Below are 14986 nucleotides of genomic sequence, written 5' to 3'. Positions count from 1 at the left end.
GGGTGAATGTATTGTGCTTTTTGTTTGGGACTATATATAGTGGTATTTAGCGACGAAAACATTTCGTCGCTAAAGGCCACTTCTAGTGAGGAATTTATGTTTCGTCACAAAAGGTCCAGAATTTCTTACACTTTTAGCGACGAATTTTATTTTCGTCACTAAAGAAACCATATTTTGTCAAGATTTTTAGCGACGAAATTCTAATTTCGTCTCTGTAGCATACTTTTAGTGACGAATTGATATTTCGTCACTAAAAATATATAAGTGCAATACTATTATTATTTTTAGTGACGAATATTTTTCGTTGCTAATTCTTCCTTTTAGCGACGAAAGAATTTTCGTCACTAATACTAACTACAACAATACCTACAGTGACGAAATATTTCGTCACTAAAAATTTTAACTTTTAGTGACAAAATATTTCGTCGCTATAGATTAATTACACTCGCGCCGAAATTTCCCTCCACTAGCGCCCATTTTTTAGATCTCAATAGCGACGAAGTTTATTTTTCGTCGCTAAATGTTATAATTTTTTTCACTATTAGTGACGAAATTCATATTTCGTCACTAAAGCTATATTTTTAGCGACGAAAAATATTTCCTCACTAATTTTCGTCACTAAAAATACATTTTGTTGTAGTGACAAGTTATAATGGCTTTCACATTTATTTGTATGATTGTATCTGATTTTTCAATTTTTCTGAAACAGATGTATGGAATCAAAGTGTTACAATTTGTAACCTTGACATTCAATTGGAAATGTAAGACTTCAAAACAGCCTCTGAGATGTATTCCCTCCAAAATAATCAAAAATCTGAATCTATGAATGTGTTCTCTAAGATGTGTTCTCTTTGGTTTTCACTTTTCCCTCCAAAAACAACTATGACTCTTTCTCTTCTTTCTTTTATGTTTTATTTTTTCTTTTTTCAATAGACTTTGTCCGGTTGAGTTAAAGAGTTGTTTAGTTTAAGTGTTTAACTACAGTTAAGATTGATATTGGGTTAAGTTATGAGCTGTCACATTGTTGACCATAGATCTTTTTTAAAAAGATCCGGTCCCTTAACTAGACACTCCCCATTTCAAATAGAAATGGAGAGGATCCAAATCCCACCTTCTTGGCTTCTTCTCCTTTGCAAACGCACCACCAATACCATCCATAAACACAAACCCACCTTCTCCTTTACAAACACAATCCCATCTACAAAAAACCCTTATGTCTCAACTACAACACAAACCTAGATGCCTCAATCACAAAAAATAATAATAACCCACAAAGAACATAAACCCACCTCAGCCTCTTCAACCTCACCAAAAACGCAAACCCATCTCAGATCGGCAACTTCCGCAACTACTATAATCCACATCTAAGGGTGCAGGCCTGAAAATAGTAGGAAGAGGAAAGGGAAGAGAGAAAGAGAGAGAACATGTGAGAGGGGAGAGAGAGAGATGGGTCTACTAGAGAGAGAGAGAGATTAAAAATTTTTATATTTAGTTTTGGCGAGGAATGGTGCTCGCTGGATATGGCATACAACTTCTCATTTCTAAAATTTTAGGCTAGATTGAGGAGGTTGATAAGTGAGAGTTTTCAGAGTCTTTAGTTATATTTTTAACCTCATACTAATTTGTGGGTTCCAATTAGTTCAACTAGTAAAGTCTTTAATGTTTGTATAAGAGATTTGGGGTTCAATCCACACCTACACCAAAACATATTGGTGTCTAGGTCTGATGATAAAGAGTCATCATCAGGAGCAAACGCTATAAGTTGATATTCTCTATAAAAAAAAAAAAAAAAAAAAAAAAAAAAAAAAAATCTCAAAAAAAAAACCTCAGACTAATTTGGCTAGACTGATGTGAATGCTTTTAGGCATAATTTTTTAGGTGCAGTGCATTCAATTCTTTAATTAAATTCAAACACATAGTTGCATTAGTCTTAATTGTTATTGGAAAAGAACATTATTTGCGGTTTCATTGGTTGATGCAAGTATGCAACCAAGTGTTTGAATTTAAATTGGGAAACATGCGCAAAGAATTGAACCTAAGTTTTGTACAAAATTATAAAAGAAGCTCGAATTCTTACTATTATAATTTATTCTTCTCTGTGAATATTTGTGTATAAGTAATAAAATAAAATACACACTATGAGTTTGTTAACCAAAATATCATAATTCACATGAATAGTGCATGAGGTTTGTCTAGTTACTAAAAATCTTTGCAGAGGTGATATTTTGAGTTGAAAAATAAAACCACAAAATGGATTATTGGTGTGTAAACAAACACCTTATAGGTAAGCACAATATAACAAATTTGTTATTTTGTATTAAAAATATCGCTTAGACTTCACATGAATGGATTTTTATTATTTAAATAGTCTCAAGAACTTGCTTGCACATGTTTGTATGTGTGCATCACTTATAAATTCCTCCCCCCTCTAAACTCAAATTCTGGCTTCGTGATTGTCTCTTGATGTCGAACAAGAAATTTAAAGTTCAAACTCCGCCTATCTTAAAAGATCAATTGTTGTCTTGACTTGTTAATAAATAATAATCATCATGAAACAGATGTTATAAGTTAAAATGCTACTATGTCTTATTAAAAAAAAAAAAAAAAAAAAAAAAAAAAAAAAAAAGAAGGCTCTTCACTTCTTTCTTTTTCTATTTATTTCTTGGTAAGCCTCTCAAAATTAATTCTTGCCTAGGGGGAAGAACCATCAATGCATTGGTGTTTTTAGCATATATGTAATTCAATAGTAACAGCAATAAAATAGACAATTTCAACCTTGCTTCTCCTTATAAATGAGAGCAGATTATACTACTAAGTCACAAAACTTTTAGCTCATATCATTTTCTTGAAACATTACAATTTACAAGTTAGGCTGTAGCAAAGAAATGTGGCTACAAGAGGATGAGTTTGACTCATCAATAAAATTTCTAATCTTCTTATTTGTTATTGAATAATCCCACTGAGTTTAAATCCCGCTTAGAACTTTTTTTTTTTTTTTTCTTTAAAAAAATATACTACTTATATACGCCTTTGATCCGATCTCGTGATTGGCACATGGCTCACTGAAATTTCCGAGATAGATGGGACATTTTTAAAGTGTTGCTGATAAGTCACCCCATTTAAAATAAGTCTTGTGAGATCTTTAGTAGTGCTAACTGCTAAGTGCTAACAGGTCACTTGTTTCACGGTTGCATCTTTAGAAAGCACTAAAAAGGTAAATCAAGTTTCATGTGATCAGTCTTTCACATTTCTTAAAATGGAATCACAAGTATCTTGCTACATGGACTTCCACAACTTTTCTTTTCTATACAAAATACAACCCAATAAAGTGTAGACACAAATTATGTACATATTTCTTCTAGATTAATGCTGGAGACACATAAAATCTCACAACTTGTCATATGATGAGTTGTGAGTGGTGGAGGTGTGGATCCACTATTTATCTTTTACTATTTACAACTCGTCACGTGACAAGTTGTGGCAAAAATTGTGAGACTTTTTGTGTCTCTAGTATTAAACTCAAGAGTAATTAAACTTTAGAATCCCAATCCATTTCAAAATAACCCGTTTATTTTATTGTAATTAAATGAGTCAACCTAACATGTACCAATTAACTACAATCAAGTAGTATTATTAATCATTAATCACTCAAATTATAGTGAATAAGAGTTTGAATTTGTGTGTTCTCTTCTATTTTATACATTTTAAATTGATATTTTAAGCTCTTCTTATCCACAGCTCAAAAAGCAATTGTACCTTGCAATGCAATCTTAAGCAAGCAAATTACTAGAAGCTTCAATAAAATGCTACTAAAAAGAAGCTCTTCAACCCCACATATTGGAACCCATCGGTTACCTTTCTCAGACAGTCCCACCAGAGACTTAGACACTACAAATAAAAAATGCAACAAACGCCCACCACTACTGTTTGATCACCATTCAAAAAGCTTTCTTTCTCCCAAGTTTCATGCAGCTCATCTCCAGTCTCTAACAGTGCTTCCCACTTCTCTGAATCTTCTGGCTTTCGACGAGCTTGGTCTGATGGTAACTTGGAAGGCTTAAGTTATAGTGGTTCTTATTGTGACATAGAAGACTTCGGCAATTCAAGTAAACCAAGAGAGGTTTTTTCATAAACATAGCAAATTAACTGGGTCCACCATGTTACAGACATCACCATCTTTCTCGATATTTACTTCAACTGATGAGTTTCAAGATGGAGAGCATAATAATAGGCTGCAAGATCCTATCAAAGAAGAACAGGAGAGAACTGTTACAATAGGAGACAGCATAGAAGCTATGGGTAGTGGTGAATTCAGTTTTGGTAATAAGAAGAGTATAGGGTTGATTGAGGAGGGGAAGGAGGATGAGGAGGAGGAAGTTTTAAATGGGATTCAGAATCTAAGTGTTGAAGTAGGAAATGAACCTGTTAGTCCTTCCATGTATCTTGCTGCTGGGCTTGGTATTGACAGTTTTAGTATTGGTGGTGGTGAGCTTGATGGGGACTTTTTATCTCCTGCGAACTTCGATGATAGCAGTGATGTTGAAGAGTATTATAGGAAGATGGTTGATCAGTATCCTTGCCACCCTTTGTTTCTGAGAAACTATGCTCAGGTTTTGCAGGTTAGTCTTCTTTTTCTCATCTTTTCTCTGCTTTCTTAATATATAAACTTATTAGAGCTTCACAAAATTAGGAGGAACTATGAACTACTAACACATGTGAATTCTACCCTTGATTGTGCACCCATAGATTGATCAAATACCTATTTTCAACTCCTGTTGTTGCCCTGTTTTATCAGATCTGCTTGATAATAGGGATTATGAGCAGAAGGTCCAAGCTTTTTAAAAATCTTGTTCTAATTATCCAAGTGTGGCGAAAATCAAAGGCTATGCTACACACTAAATAGACCTTACTTCAGAGGGTACTTTTATGCAGTTTGCTTCTGTACTAGTATTGTTGTTGGTGGCGGCAGTGGCAGTGCTGTTACTGCTGCAGTTGCTACTTTTTCTATAGTCCTATTGCTAGGCCTAACCATAAACTATGTGCGTCCAATGACCCTTTTCCAAAATGTATCACCACTATACCTGAGCAAAAGTGCCTCAAGGGGAAGAAACCTTGACATGAGGGGGGGCTGCTCTGATGCCCTTAGGTTTTAAGGCCAATTGTGTGTTCATGTCATGAGGAGGAGGTCTCGAACAGCATAATTTATGCATGAGCGTAGACATATTACTCGTATGGGTTTGGGTGAAGAGTCCAGATCTGTGGTGCAACTGAAACTTTCAATGAATTACCTTCATTTTGGAGGACCAAATCTCAATCCAAAGCAGGATTTTTAGTTAAGATGTGAACATTGACTGAAATATCGGATTGATGAGCAGACCAAAATTGCAGGTCTATGATGTGTTTCCATTGCTAACACATGTATGCCCCACTAACCAATTAAACCATCATTTGAGACATTATATGCTTCCTTCCTAATTATATAGTCTCTCACAAATCTTCTCCTGCCAACCAATAGTTTATTGGTAAAGCTGAAATTAGTGTATGTTGAAACTTAGTTTAACTTTGTTGATTAGAAAGATCTACTACTCAATTGCAGAAGCATTATATTTATGTCAATTATGGATGAACAGGAAATTAATAGGAATAAAAAAAATATTGAAAAATAACCATTAATGCCCAAATCATGTTCAATGAAGGGATGCAGTGCATTTGCAATTAGATGTTGATTTCTCACCTTATGCATGAAGTGGACTTCTTTTTTCTTATTCTTTTTTATATGATAGTCTAAGGGAGATCTTCAAGGAGCGGTGGAATACTATTCTCGTGCTACACTAGCAGATCCTGAAGATGGTGAAATTTTGGTTCAGTATGCTAAATTTGTGTGGGAAAACCTTAATGACCAAGATCGAGCCTTGAGTTACTTTGAACGTGCTGCTCAAGCTGCTCCTCAAGATAGGTGAGTACTTCCTTTCTCCATCTGGCTTCTAAAAGAAATACAACCCTAAGTTTGTACTTCAAACAGCTGGAGATTCTACTAAATTGATCTGGATTAAATTCTAGCCTCAGTTGTTTGCAAAACCTGTCATTGACCTGCAGAAACCAGATGACCTAGTTTGAACTTGGCAACCTGATTGTTTATCATGTCTTAAAACTAACCTTTTAGTCTCATTTCCAGCCATGTTCTCGCAGCATATGCTAGTTTCCTCTGGGAAATAGGGGGTGACGGGGAAGAGGATGAAGCACGTCAAGATCACATTCAGGTGTTACTTTCGTCAGAGGAATTGATGACTCTGGAAAATGTTTCACATAGTTGGATTGATCTAATGCCTTGCATATTATGTGCAGATGGAAGAGGAAGAACGTAAGAAAGAAATTGAAATCTCAACATCCAAAGAAGAAATTGGACTAGTTAGTCCATCCCTACACCTTGCAGCAGCACTTGGGATTGATGTTGCTGATTCTACTGCAGATGAATCCAGCAAAGTTGGCAATGTTGAGGAGTATTATAAAAAGATGATTGATGAGAGCCCTAACAACCCCTTGTTTCTAAGAAATTATGCTCAATTCCTGTGTCAGGTAAGATAAGAACATTCTGTTCCCCATTTTGTTTCAACTCTTCATAGTCATCTCATTAAACTGAGCAACTATTGACAAGAATGTGAGGCCAATACAGATAACATATTTTTTTAATTATTACTGGTAAGTTGGGCACACAACTAGTGAGTTTTGAACCCACAACCTCCCTCCACTCATTCTAGTGGGAAGAGCAAGTGTCATTTGAGCTAGAGCTCATTGATTCCAATACAGGTAACAGATTTTAAGATCACCATCTGTATGGAACCCAGTTCTATAGCATATCCCATAGGTGGCCTACTCATTATCCAGCTATGTGGAAGACTAACACTGATCTAACGCTTTTAGTAATACGAAAAGCATATGCTTTTGCTCTGGATTTTACTAAAGTTTCTGAATAATCTGATTTTTCCCCACCTACTAGACTGAGATACCATTTCTCAGTTAGCCTTTTCATTAAGTTCTTATGATTAATGTCAGCTAAGAGTCCTTTCGCTCTTACTACAGATTAAAATATACTGTGAGTTGTAACAGATGGATACAACTGCTTGTGTGTGTGTGTGTGTGTGTTGTGTGTTTCCTTTTTCCTTCTAGGGCGGTTTTTTTTGTGTGTGTGGGGGGGGGGGGGGGGGGGAGGTTGGGGGTATTGTAATGGGGTGGGGGAGGTTGGGGGTATTGTAATGTTGTAAATACATCTTGGCATAAAGAAACATATCTCTTGCTACTAATTTTTCAGCAAAATGAGCACCTAATGCCCATGGCTGAAAATTTGATTTCAACATGTAGTTAAATTCATTAAAATATATTCAAACATGTTATATGAATGTCTGTGACTAACTCCTACTGAAAGGTAATGTCTATATAATAAATCCTACCAATTTTGCTCCTGATGTTATTGATTAAGTAGTCTGGATAGATGGCAACCATTCCATGGTTTTCAGTGATTAAGCCAAGACAAATTCGCCCAAGTCAAGAAATCATGAGACTACATCAGAAACTTCATATGCCTCTTTATATTTGTAGCTATTTTGGCATTTTAAGCTTTCAAAAATTATAGGCCCTCTCTGTTGCCCCAAAGAGAGGACACTAAAAGCCACTGAACTGTCCCAAAGCTGGATTATAATTTTCACAAAATTTCATATCCATCATCAATAGTTAGTCCACAAGATAACCAAGGTTCCTTCAAGTGATAGTCCGGTGGTAATTGCATCCTTTGTGTTGCCCTGTGTCTGTAGTTCAAACCCCACCTCCCCCTCCCCCGCTATCTACCTACCTCAAAAAAGTCAACAAGATGACTACACATGAAGTTAGCTGGATTTTGCTGAAAAATACTGAGAAGAAGATGAAAATTTAGGTAAATGGACTCAAAAGAATATTAAAATGCTCCTTTTAATAACCACTTATGAATCATTTTTCAGAATGAATCCATTGCTTCAAGTTTTAGATCAAAGTAATCCATGAACACAAATAACTCGAGAGAGAATTGTGCCCCACAGGGTTGATGATAGGAGCTGCATTTTTTCGGTTACAATATATCCATCCAAGTTACTATGGGTACCTTTGCCCAAACGACATGTTTGAGTATAAATATATATATATATATATATGTATGTATGTATTAGTTGTTGCAGGTCTGTAGCCCATTTTATGAAATCAAGATAAATTTTTGACCTAGAGTACAAATTAAAGGCAGCACAGAAATACCTATCTTAACATTTTCTAAAAACATATATCACTTACCATAAAGCACATGAACCTTGATTGGGATAAGAAAAACAGGTGTAGAGAAGATGATGCATGGCTCCCCTTAATTTCGCTTGCTTGTTCTATGATTGACCTATTTGTGGTATATTAAATCAGTGTCTCTGCATTAAGTTGATCCAATATCAATTATGTAATTATTACATTTAACCTGCAGTCCAAGGAAGACCTCCCAGCAGCAGAGGAATTTTACATGCGTGCTATACTAGCTGATCCTAGGGATGGTGAAATCATTTCTCAGTATGCTAAATTGGTGTGGGAACTTCATCATGATAGAAATAAAGCATTGTGCTACTTTGAGAGAGCAGTTGAGGCTACTCCTGGAGATAGGTACAATTTTCCTGCAGTATTCCTTGCTTCTCTATTCAAACTTTAGAAGCTTTCCCATATTCTCATTATGTTAGATGCTCATGATCCTTCACACTTAATGCACACACTTTGCATTCCGCACTTGTATCATGATCATGCAGGAGATAACTCTAAATTAGCCCCATCTAAAAGGTTATTTATGATTGGATAATCCTGGGTGCCACTTCAAAGGCTTGTAAAGAAATTGAAAAATAGGGATCTAGAATACTTAAAGTTTGGACAGTTACCAATAGTTGTCGCTAACTCACTTCTCTTGTGCAAATCCTATTCTCCAGACATTGGTGGATAGGCTTCCATTACATGATAAAAGTCTCCATAGAGTAGGCAATTTATAAGTTCATATTTTACTCCAAAAGCAAAAGGAAGTTCTCAGTACTTATGCTAAGAGCATTGTAAGTTGTAACTCAATGGTATTATTTGCTCTCCTTAGAAGGAGAACCAGGGTTCAAATCTCCCCTCCCCACTTCTTGTTACAAATAAAATATTAAAAGAATAAGGTATATATGACATTACGTGTTTTGCTCTTTTGTTTTTCAGTCATGTTCTTGCAGCATATGCTAGTTTCCTGTGGGAGACGGAAGATGAGGAAGAAGGTGACCCAATGCAAGACTGCATACAGATACCTCGTCTCCATGAACAAGCTATGAATGCTGCAAATGCTTAACTGTTTTGCAGACTTAGACCAGTTGTCAGAATTAAGGCTTAATAGGTGCAAAAGCATAAAAGCAGAAGCCCTGTCTGTCTCAAGGACACAAAATTATCCAATAATGTTGTGGTTGTTTACTTAGCCATGGTTCAATAGTAGTCATAGGGCTATAATTGAAACTTGGAGTCCACTCTGCGCATACAATATCAACAAAAGCCTTAGTCCCCAAATTTTGGGATCCTGGCTTAGGTAAAATAAAACAAAATTTTTAACCAATTTGTAATATGATGTTGCATTATGCACCCAAAAAAGAAAAAAAGAAAATAAAGGTGTTTCTTTTTTTCTTCTTTTTTCATGTTTTCCTGTTTGATAAGTACATGAATGGAAGGTGTTTCAGATATGCTGAATAAAGCATGGAACATATGCAATAAGACAAGCAATGACGTTTGAGGCTTCATTTTGATTTAAATCTGATTGAACATATGATGTGATAAGCGTTGTGGATAAAATCGAGCCTCACTTTCTCCTGTGAGTCAATAAAAGCTTTTATTTGTTTCTTGCACTAATCTTTCTCCCTTTTTCTAAGCAAATGCCCTAGAACTTCTAGGCTAGCGCCATGCATTTGCACATAATTTAATTTAATACTACATGACAAATGCTTTTTATTATTTACCTGCTAATAATTGTATATTGCAAATTCTTGAACACTTAAAAATTGTAAGGCTTTGTAATGTCGTCAATATCGCCCTTGTACAAACTTTGAGTCACTCTTGAATTTCATGTGAGGTAACTGTCTCGGAGTCAAATGCACCTTGAATAACACCAACAGTACTCCATTGCTCATTTGCATCATAATTGACGGAAAAGCATGGGCGATTGTATTAGCAACAACTGTATTAGCAGGTCCATCAAAAGGACTCTCATCTCCATGATCTCCCATAAGGAAACTAAAATACATATAGAAATTAGGAATGTTTTTGGCGATTATTTTTGTCATTGCTCTGTTGTGGCAAATTGTAAGTGACTACCGATTACTAACATGAATTCACAATTTTCTCTTCATCACTCATATTAAGTGACGTCAAGCATGGAGCAGAAGTTGTGTTCACAGATTTTCTCAAATATATCATTGTTAGTCGAAGCTCCATTTTGGTTTTGTTGTATACATAGCCACATCACTCTCACATAACCATGTTGCATAATTATTATTATTATTATTATTATTTTATAAGTGACCATGCTGCATTATTTCCATTGTACAAAAATCAATAATAATAACCTATGTTTTGAGTGTGATGCAATATGAATTCAAAACACCAAATACCATCTTCTTATCCGGGGGATTATTTTGATGTATATGCAATTGATGAGCCCCCAAAACAAACCTTTTAGATTCCAAGAAATCTATATTAGGAATATTTGTGCCATAACTTTTACCACAATTTTGACATAGTTTATCAATTTCATATGAACTCATAACTTTTTATTCGCCACTTTGTCCTTTCAAATGTGATTCCAAAGTAGGAGCAAGTATTAAGTTCTTGAATTCATATTATTTCATACTTCAATACTTGAGGTACAGTTGTCTCATACCAAAGGGAGGATTTGGGGCGGCAATATTTAATATAAGTTAGCTACGAGGGTAATTTCATCATTTAGCAAACTATGATGGTATTTGCATAAATTTAATTTTTGAAAGCCAAGTACAAGGTTTTTTTAAAAAAATAAAAAAAATGACTAGTTACAATGAAGAAGGGAGGATTTGAACTTTAGACGTTTTCATTGTAACATGCCAAGAGATGTCAGTTGAGCTAAAAAAGTCTTGACCCCAATTACTAGTTACTTGACTATTAATTTTAACTTTCATTTGAATAGTAGAACACCATTTACTAAATTATGGATCAATCAAAGTGTTGATTACATGTTTTCAAAGTTTAGGATGTAAAATGCAAATGCCTCCATACTTTATGATAGTTATCTATAATTAATCTTGGATTTTATAAAAAATTATATTAAATATTTCTAAAGTTTTATTTTTAAGACAATGCATATCACTTTTATTTTGCATGTTGTCATTATAAATTTTATGAGTTCTTTTTATACTATTCCCAATTTGAAAGAGATACATAATTGTTATTTTATTCAAAACTGCCCTCATCGCTCTCTTTAATTGAAAATTTATAAGAGATTGAAATGGAATAAGCGCCAAAAAAAAAAAGAATGGAATAGAAAGCAATGTAGTGTATTTTATTTAGAGTGTTTGGAAGTATATAAAACAAATAGTGGAAAATGAATTAAATATAAATTTACTATTACACACTTCATATCTATTTATTTTTTGTCAAAACAGGGATAAATTTTATTTCAATTAAGGAGTTAGTTTTTTTTTTAATAATAACTGTGAAGATAGAAGTATATTTTGATAATGAAGAAAGAAAAAAAAAAAAAGATAAAAACTGGGCAGATACTTCAACGGCGACCACAAGGCCCATCTAACCCAGTTTAACAAACTAAAAAAATGATGAAGTCCAAAAAAACTATAACAAATGTCTCGAGGAATTAAGCAAACACAACCAGGAGCACACTGGGGACTCATTGTCAGGGGCAACGGCGGTTCTAGGATTTTTATTTATTTATTTTTTTTTTTTTTATCTAGGGGGAGTCATTGGATCAATAAGAAATATAAACTATATAAAATCTAAAACAAAAGAGGAGTTGAATATAACAATATCACAAAAAAAATGTATTCAAATACAGGAAGTTTTACAATTGCCTTTCATATTTAAAATTTTTTTTTTCTTCATATTTTGAAATTGTAGCGTGATAACTTTATTATCAATCCTATTAGTTACATTTTTTTCAATTTACACAGTCAAACAATCATTTATCTACTGATTTCCCATTCATTATTACAAATTTGTTAATAGTACTAACAAAAAAATAAAAAATAAACCATAAAATTCATTTGACATTTTTTTTTTCTAATACGATGAACACACTAATTATTGTTACTAAAATTAAATCTTGAAATCATTTAGTGTTTCTAAATAAATAAACCGTATTAATTATTATTGCTTATAATACTTTAATTTATCAATTTATATCTTTTACTCTTTGCAATTCTTTTATTGAATTCACAAGACATTTTTGAGTATATTTTTTACAATTCCTTAATTTAATTCGTTATATTATGTCCCACGGCCCCACTGAGTAAGTGACTAAATTGTTTAATTGTTTCATAATTTCATTGTTTTTTTAGTGTTAATGCTCGATTCCACCGTCTGAGAGCAACCACATCAGTCCATTTATTTTACACATCCATTTTTACACTAAAAACCTACTTTTTCTATTTTACACATCCATTTTTACAAAACACCCACATCAGTTCATCTATTTTATCACCTCCTTTATTTAAATAATCAATTTTTTCAATTTTTTTATTATTTCCTCAACCGATCACATTATTATACGCGCGTTCTCATTTTTTTATACAACGCTCTTTCTTTTCTGATAAAGCTCTCTCTCTCTCTCTCTCTGGTAACCCATTTTCTCATTTTTTCTTTTCTGATAAAGCTCTCTCTCTCTCTCTCTGGGAACCCATTTTCGGTTCTCAATTTTTTCTTTTCTGATGAAGCTCTCTCTCTCTCTCTGGGAACCCATTTTTGGTTCTCAGTTTTTTCTTTTCTGATGAAGCTCTCTCTCTCTCTCTGGGAGAACCGAAACCCATTTTTGGTTCTCATTTTTTCTGATGAAGCTCTCTCTCTCTCTCTTTCTGATACAGCTCTCTACACCCATAACCCATCTCTTACCCAAATCTGAATCAACTCTCCCTCTCGGTCTATATCGATCCACAGCTCTGTTCCACAGCTCCCGATCTCCCTAGCTCCGATCCATAGCTCCGATCCACAGCTCAGATCAGGCAAGCACCAATCTCCTTAGCTCGGATCCACAGCTCCGATCAGACAAGCATCGATCTCCCTAGCTCCGATCCACAAGCACCGATCAGTTATTGTATCTTCCTAGCTCCGATCAGGCAAAACCCATACCCACGAGCTCCGATCAAGCGAGACCCACGAGCTCCGATCGTTCCAGTCAAGTGTATCTCTATGTTTTCTTTTTCTTTTTTCTTTTTTTTCACTTTTGAGCAAGTGTATCTCTATGTTGATTTGTCTGTGGATGTGTTTGGGTTAATTTTCAGTTGATTTTGGGTTTTCTGTTGATTTTGGGTTAATTTTCAGTTGAGTTTGGTTAATACTCTGTGTTAGATTTCGGTGTTTGGTGGTGGCGCTGGGTTTGGTGGTTGGGTGGTTATTCTGGCGCGCTGGATTGTTGTAATGGTTGGGGAAGAGAAGTCGTTTGACAGGGGAGAGAAAATAATGTTAAAAAATTGTTTACACGGTGAACAGTAACCGTGTATATATGCACGGTTACTGTTCATTTTGCAAGACGTCGTGTATATATAGACATTTTTACATGAATTGATGTGGAAGAATTTTGGGGTAAAATGTATAAATTGGAGCCCTTTTTGTATTTTAGATGAGTATCCACAAGCTGGTGTGGATGCTCTGATCCACACAAAAACTTTATATCAAAATACTTTAAACAATCAAACAGTAAACACACGCATAGAAACTGACGGTCACAGATCAAAAGTGAAAAAAATAAAAACGGCGAAAATGGGTAATTACCCATAAAAAAAAAACTATTTAGTTAGTAGCATCCGTTTACAAACTATATATATTTTTAGCAACTCGAGTCTTAAAGACTTGATTTTGGGCCCCTAAATCGAGCGTCTAAGACTCGATTTTCATGGGTTGTTCTTGTCTGATGTGGCACTTTTTCCACGTGGCGTCTAAATGAAAATCGAGTTTCTAAGACTCGATTTACATTCAAAACAAAAACAAAAAAAACCACAAGGGCAGCAGGAAAACCACAACAACGCGTTCATCAGAAAAGAAAGGAAAAAAAAAAAAACCAGAGAAGAATGTGAACATCAGAGAAGAAAGAAAAAAAAAAAACCCCAGATCGCACCGCGAAGAAAAAAAAAAAAAAAAAAAAAAAAAAAAAAAAAAAAAAAAAAAAAAAAAAAAAAAAAAAACCCAGATCGCACCACGACTTAGGTCGCCGCGCGATCGAGGTCGCCGCGCGACCTGGGTCGCGGTGCGACCTGGTCGCCGCGCGATCGAGGTCGCCGCGCGATCGAGGTCGCCGCGCGACCTAGGTCGCCGGCCTGGATCTGTCGCGCGCGGCCTGTGTCGCCATTCCTTCTTCTTCTTCTTCTTCTCTTTCTTTTTTTTTTCTTTCTGCCTTTTTCTTCGCTGTTTCTACATTTTGGGTTGCATTTGGGGTCATTAGTATTTTATTTTTGGGTTGGAAATCGAGTCTCTAAGACTCAATTTCCATGTAGACGCCATCTGGACAAACTGCCACATCAAATATGAACAACGCATGAAAATCAAGCATTAGAGTATCGATTTAGGGGCCCAAAATAAAGTCTTTAAGACTCGAGTTGCTAAAAAAATATATAGTTTGTAAACGGATCCTACTAACTAAATAGTTTGTTTTTTATGGGTAATTACCCATTTTCGCCAATAAAAACTCAAAACTCAAAAAGCTTCTTACCAAAACACTTTTTAA

General features: G+C 34.8%; 1 protein-coding gene across 1 annotated transcript; it reads left to right on the top strand.

Moving 5' to 3' along the window:
* Positions 1-3793: 3793 nt before the first annotated feature.
* LOC115995076 lies at positions 3794-9799 on the top strand. Its single transcript, XM_031119497.1, has 6 exons — positions 3794-4619; positions 5784-5956; positions 6176-6260; positions 6346-6576; positions 8492-8664; positions 9241-9799. Exons 1-6 carry the CDS (start codon positions 4158-4160, stop codon positions 9365-9367), a joined length of 1251 nt encoding a protein of 416 aa, XP_030975357.1. The 5' UTR covers positions 3794-4157; the 3' UTR covers positions 9368-9799.
* The last annotated feature ends 5187 nt before the right edge of the window (positions 9800-14986 follow it).

This window comes from Quercus lobata, chromosome 6, assembly GCF_001633185.2.
Source record: "Quercus lobata isolate SW786 chromosome 6, ValleyOak3.0 Primary Assembly, whole genome shotgun sequence".
Taxonomy (NCBI): domain Eukaryota; kingdom Viridiplantae; phylum Streptophyta; class Magnoliopsida; order Fagales; family Fagaceae; genus Quercus; species Quercus lobata.
Note: the sequence above shows the minus strand (reverse complement) of the source record. Positions and strands in the feature narration are given on the sequence as shown.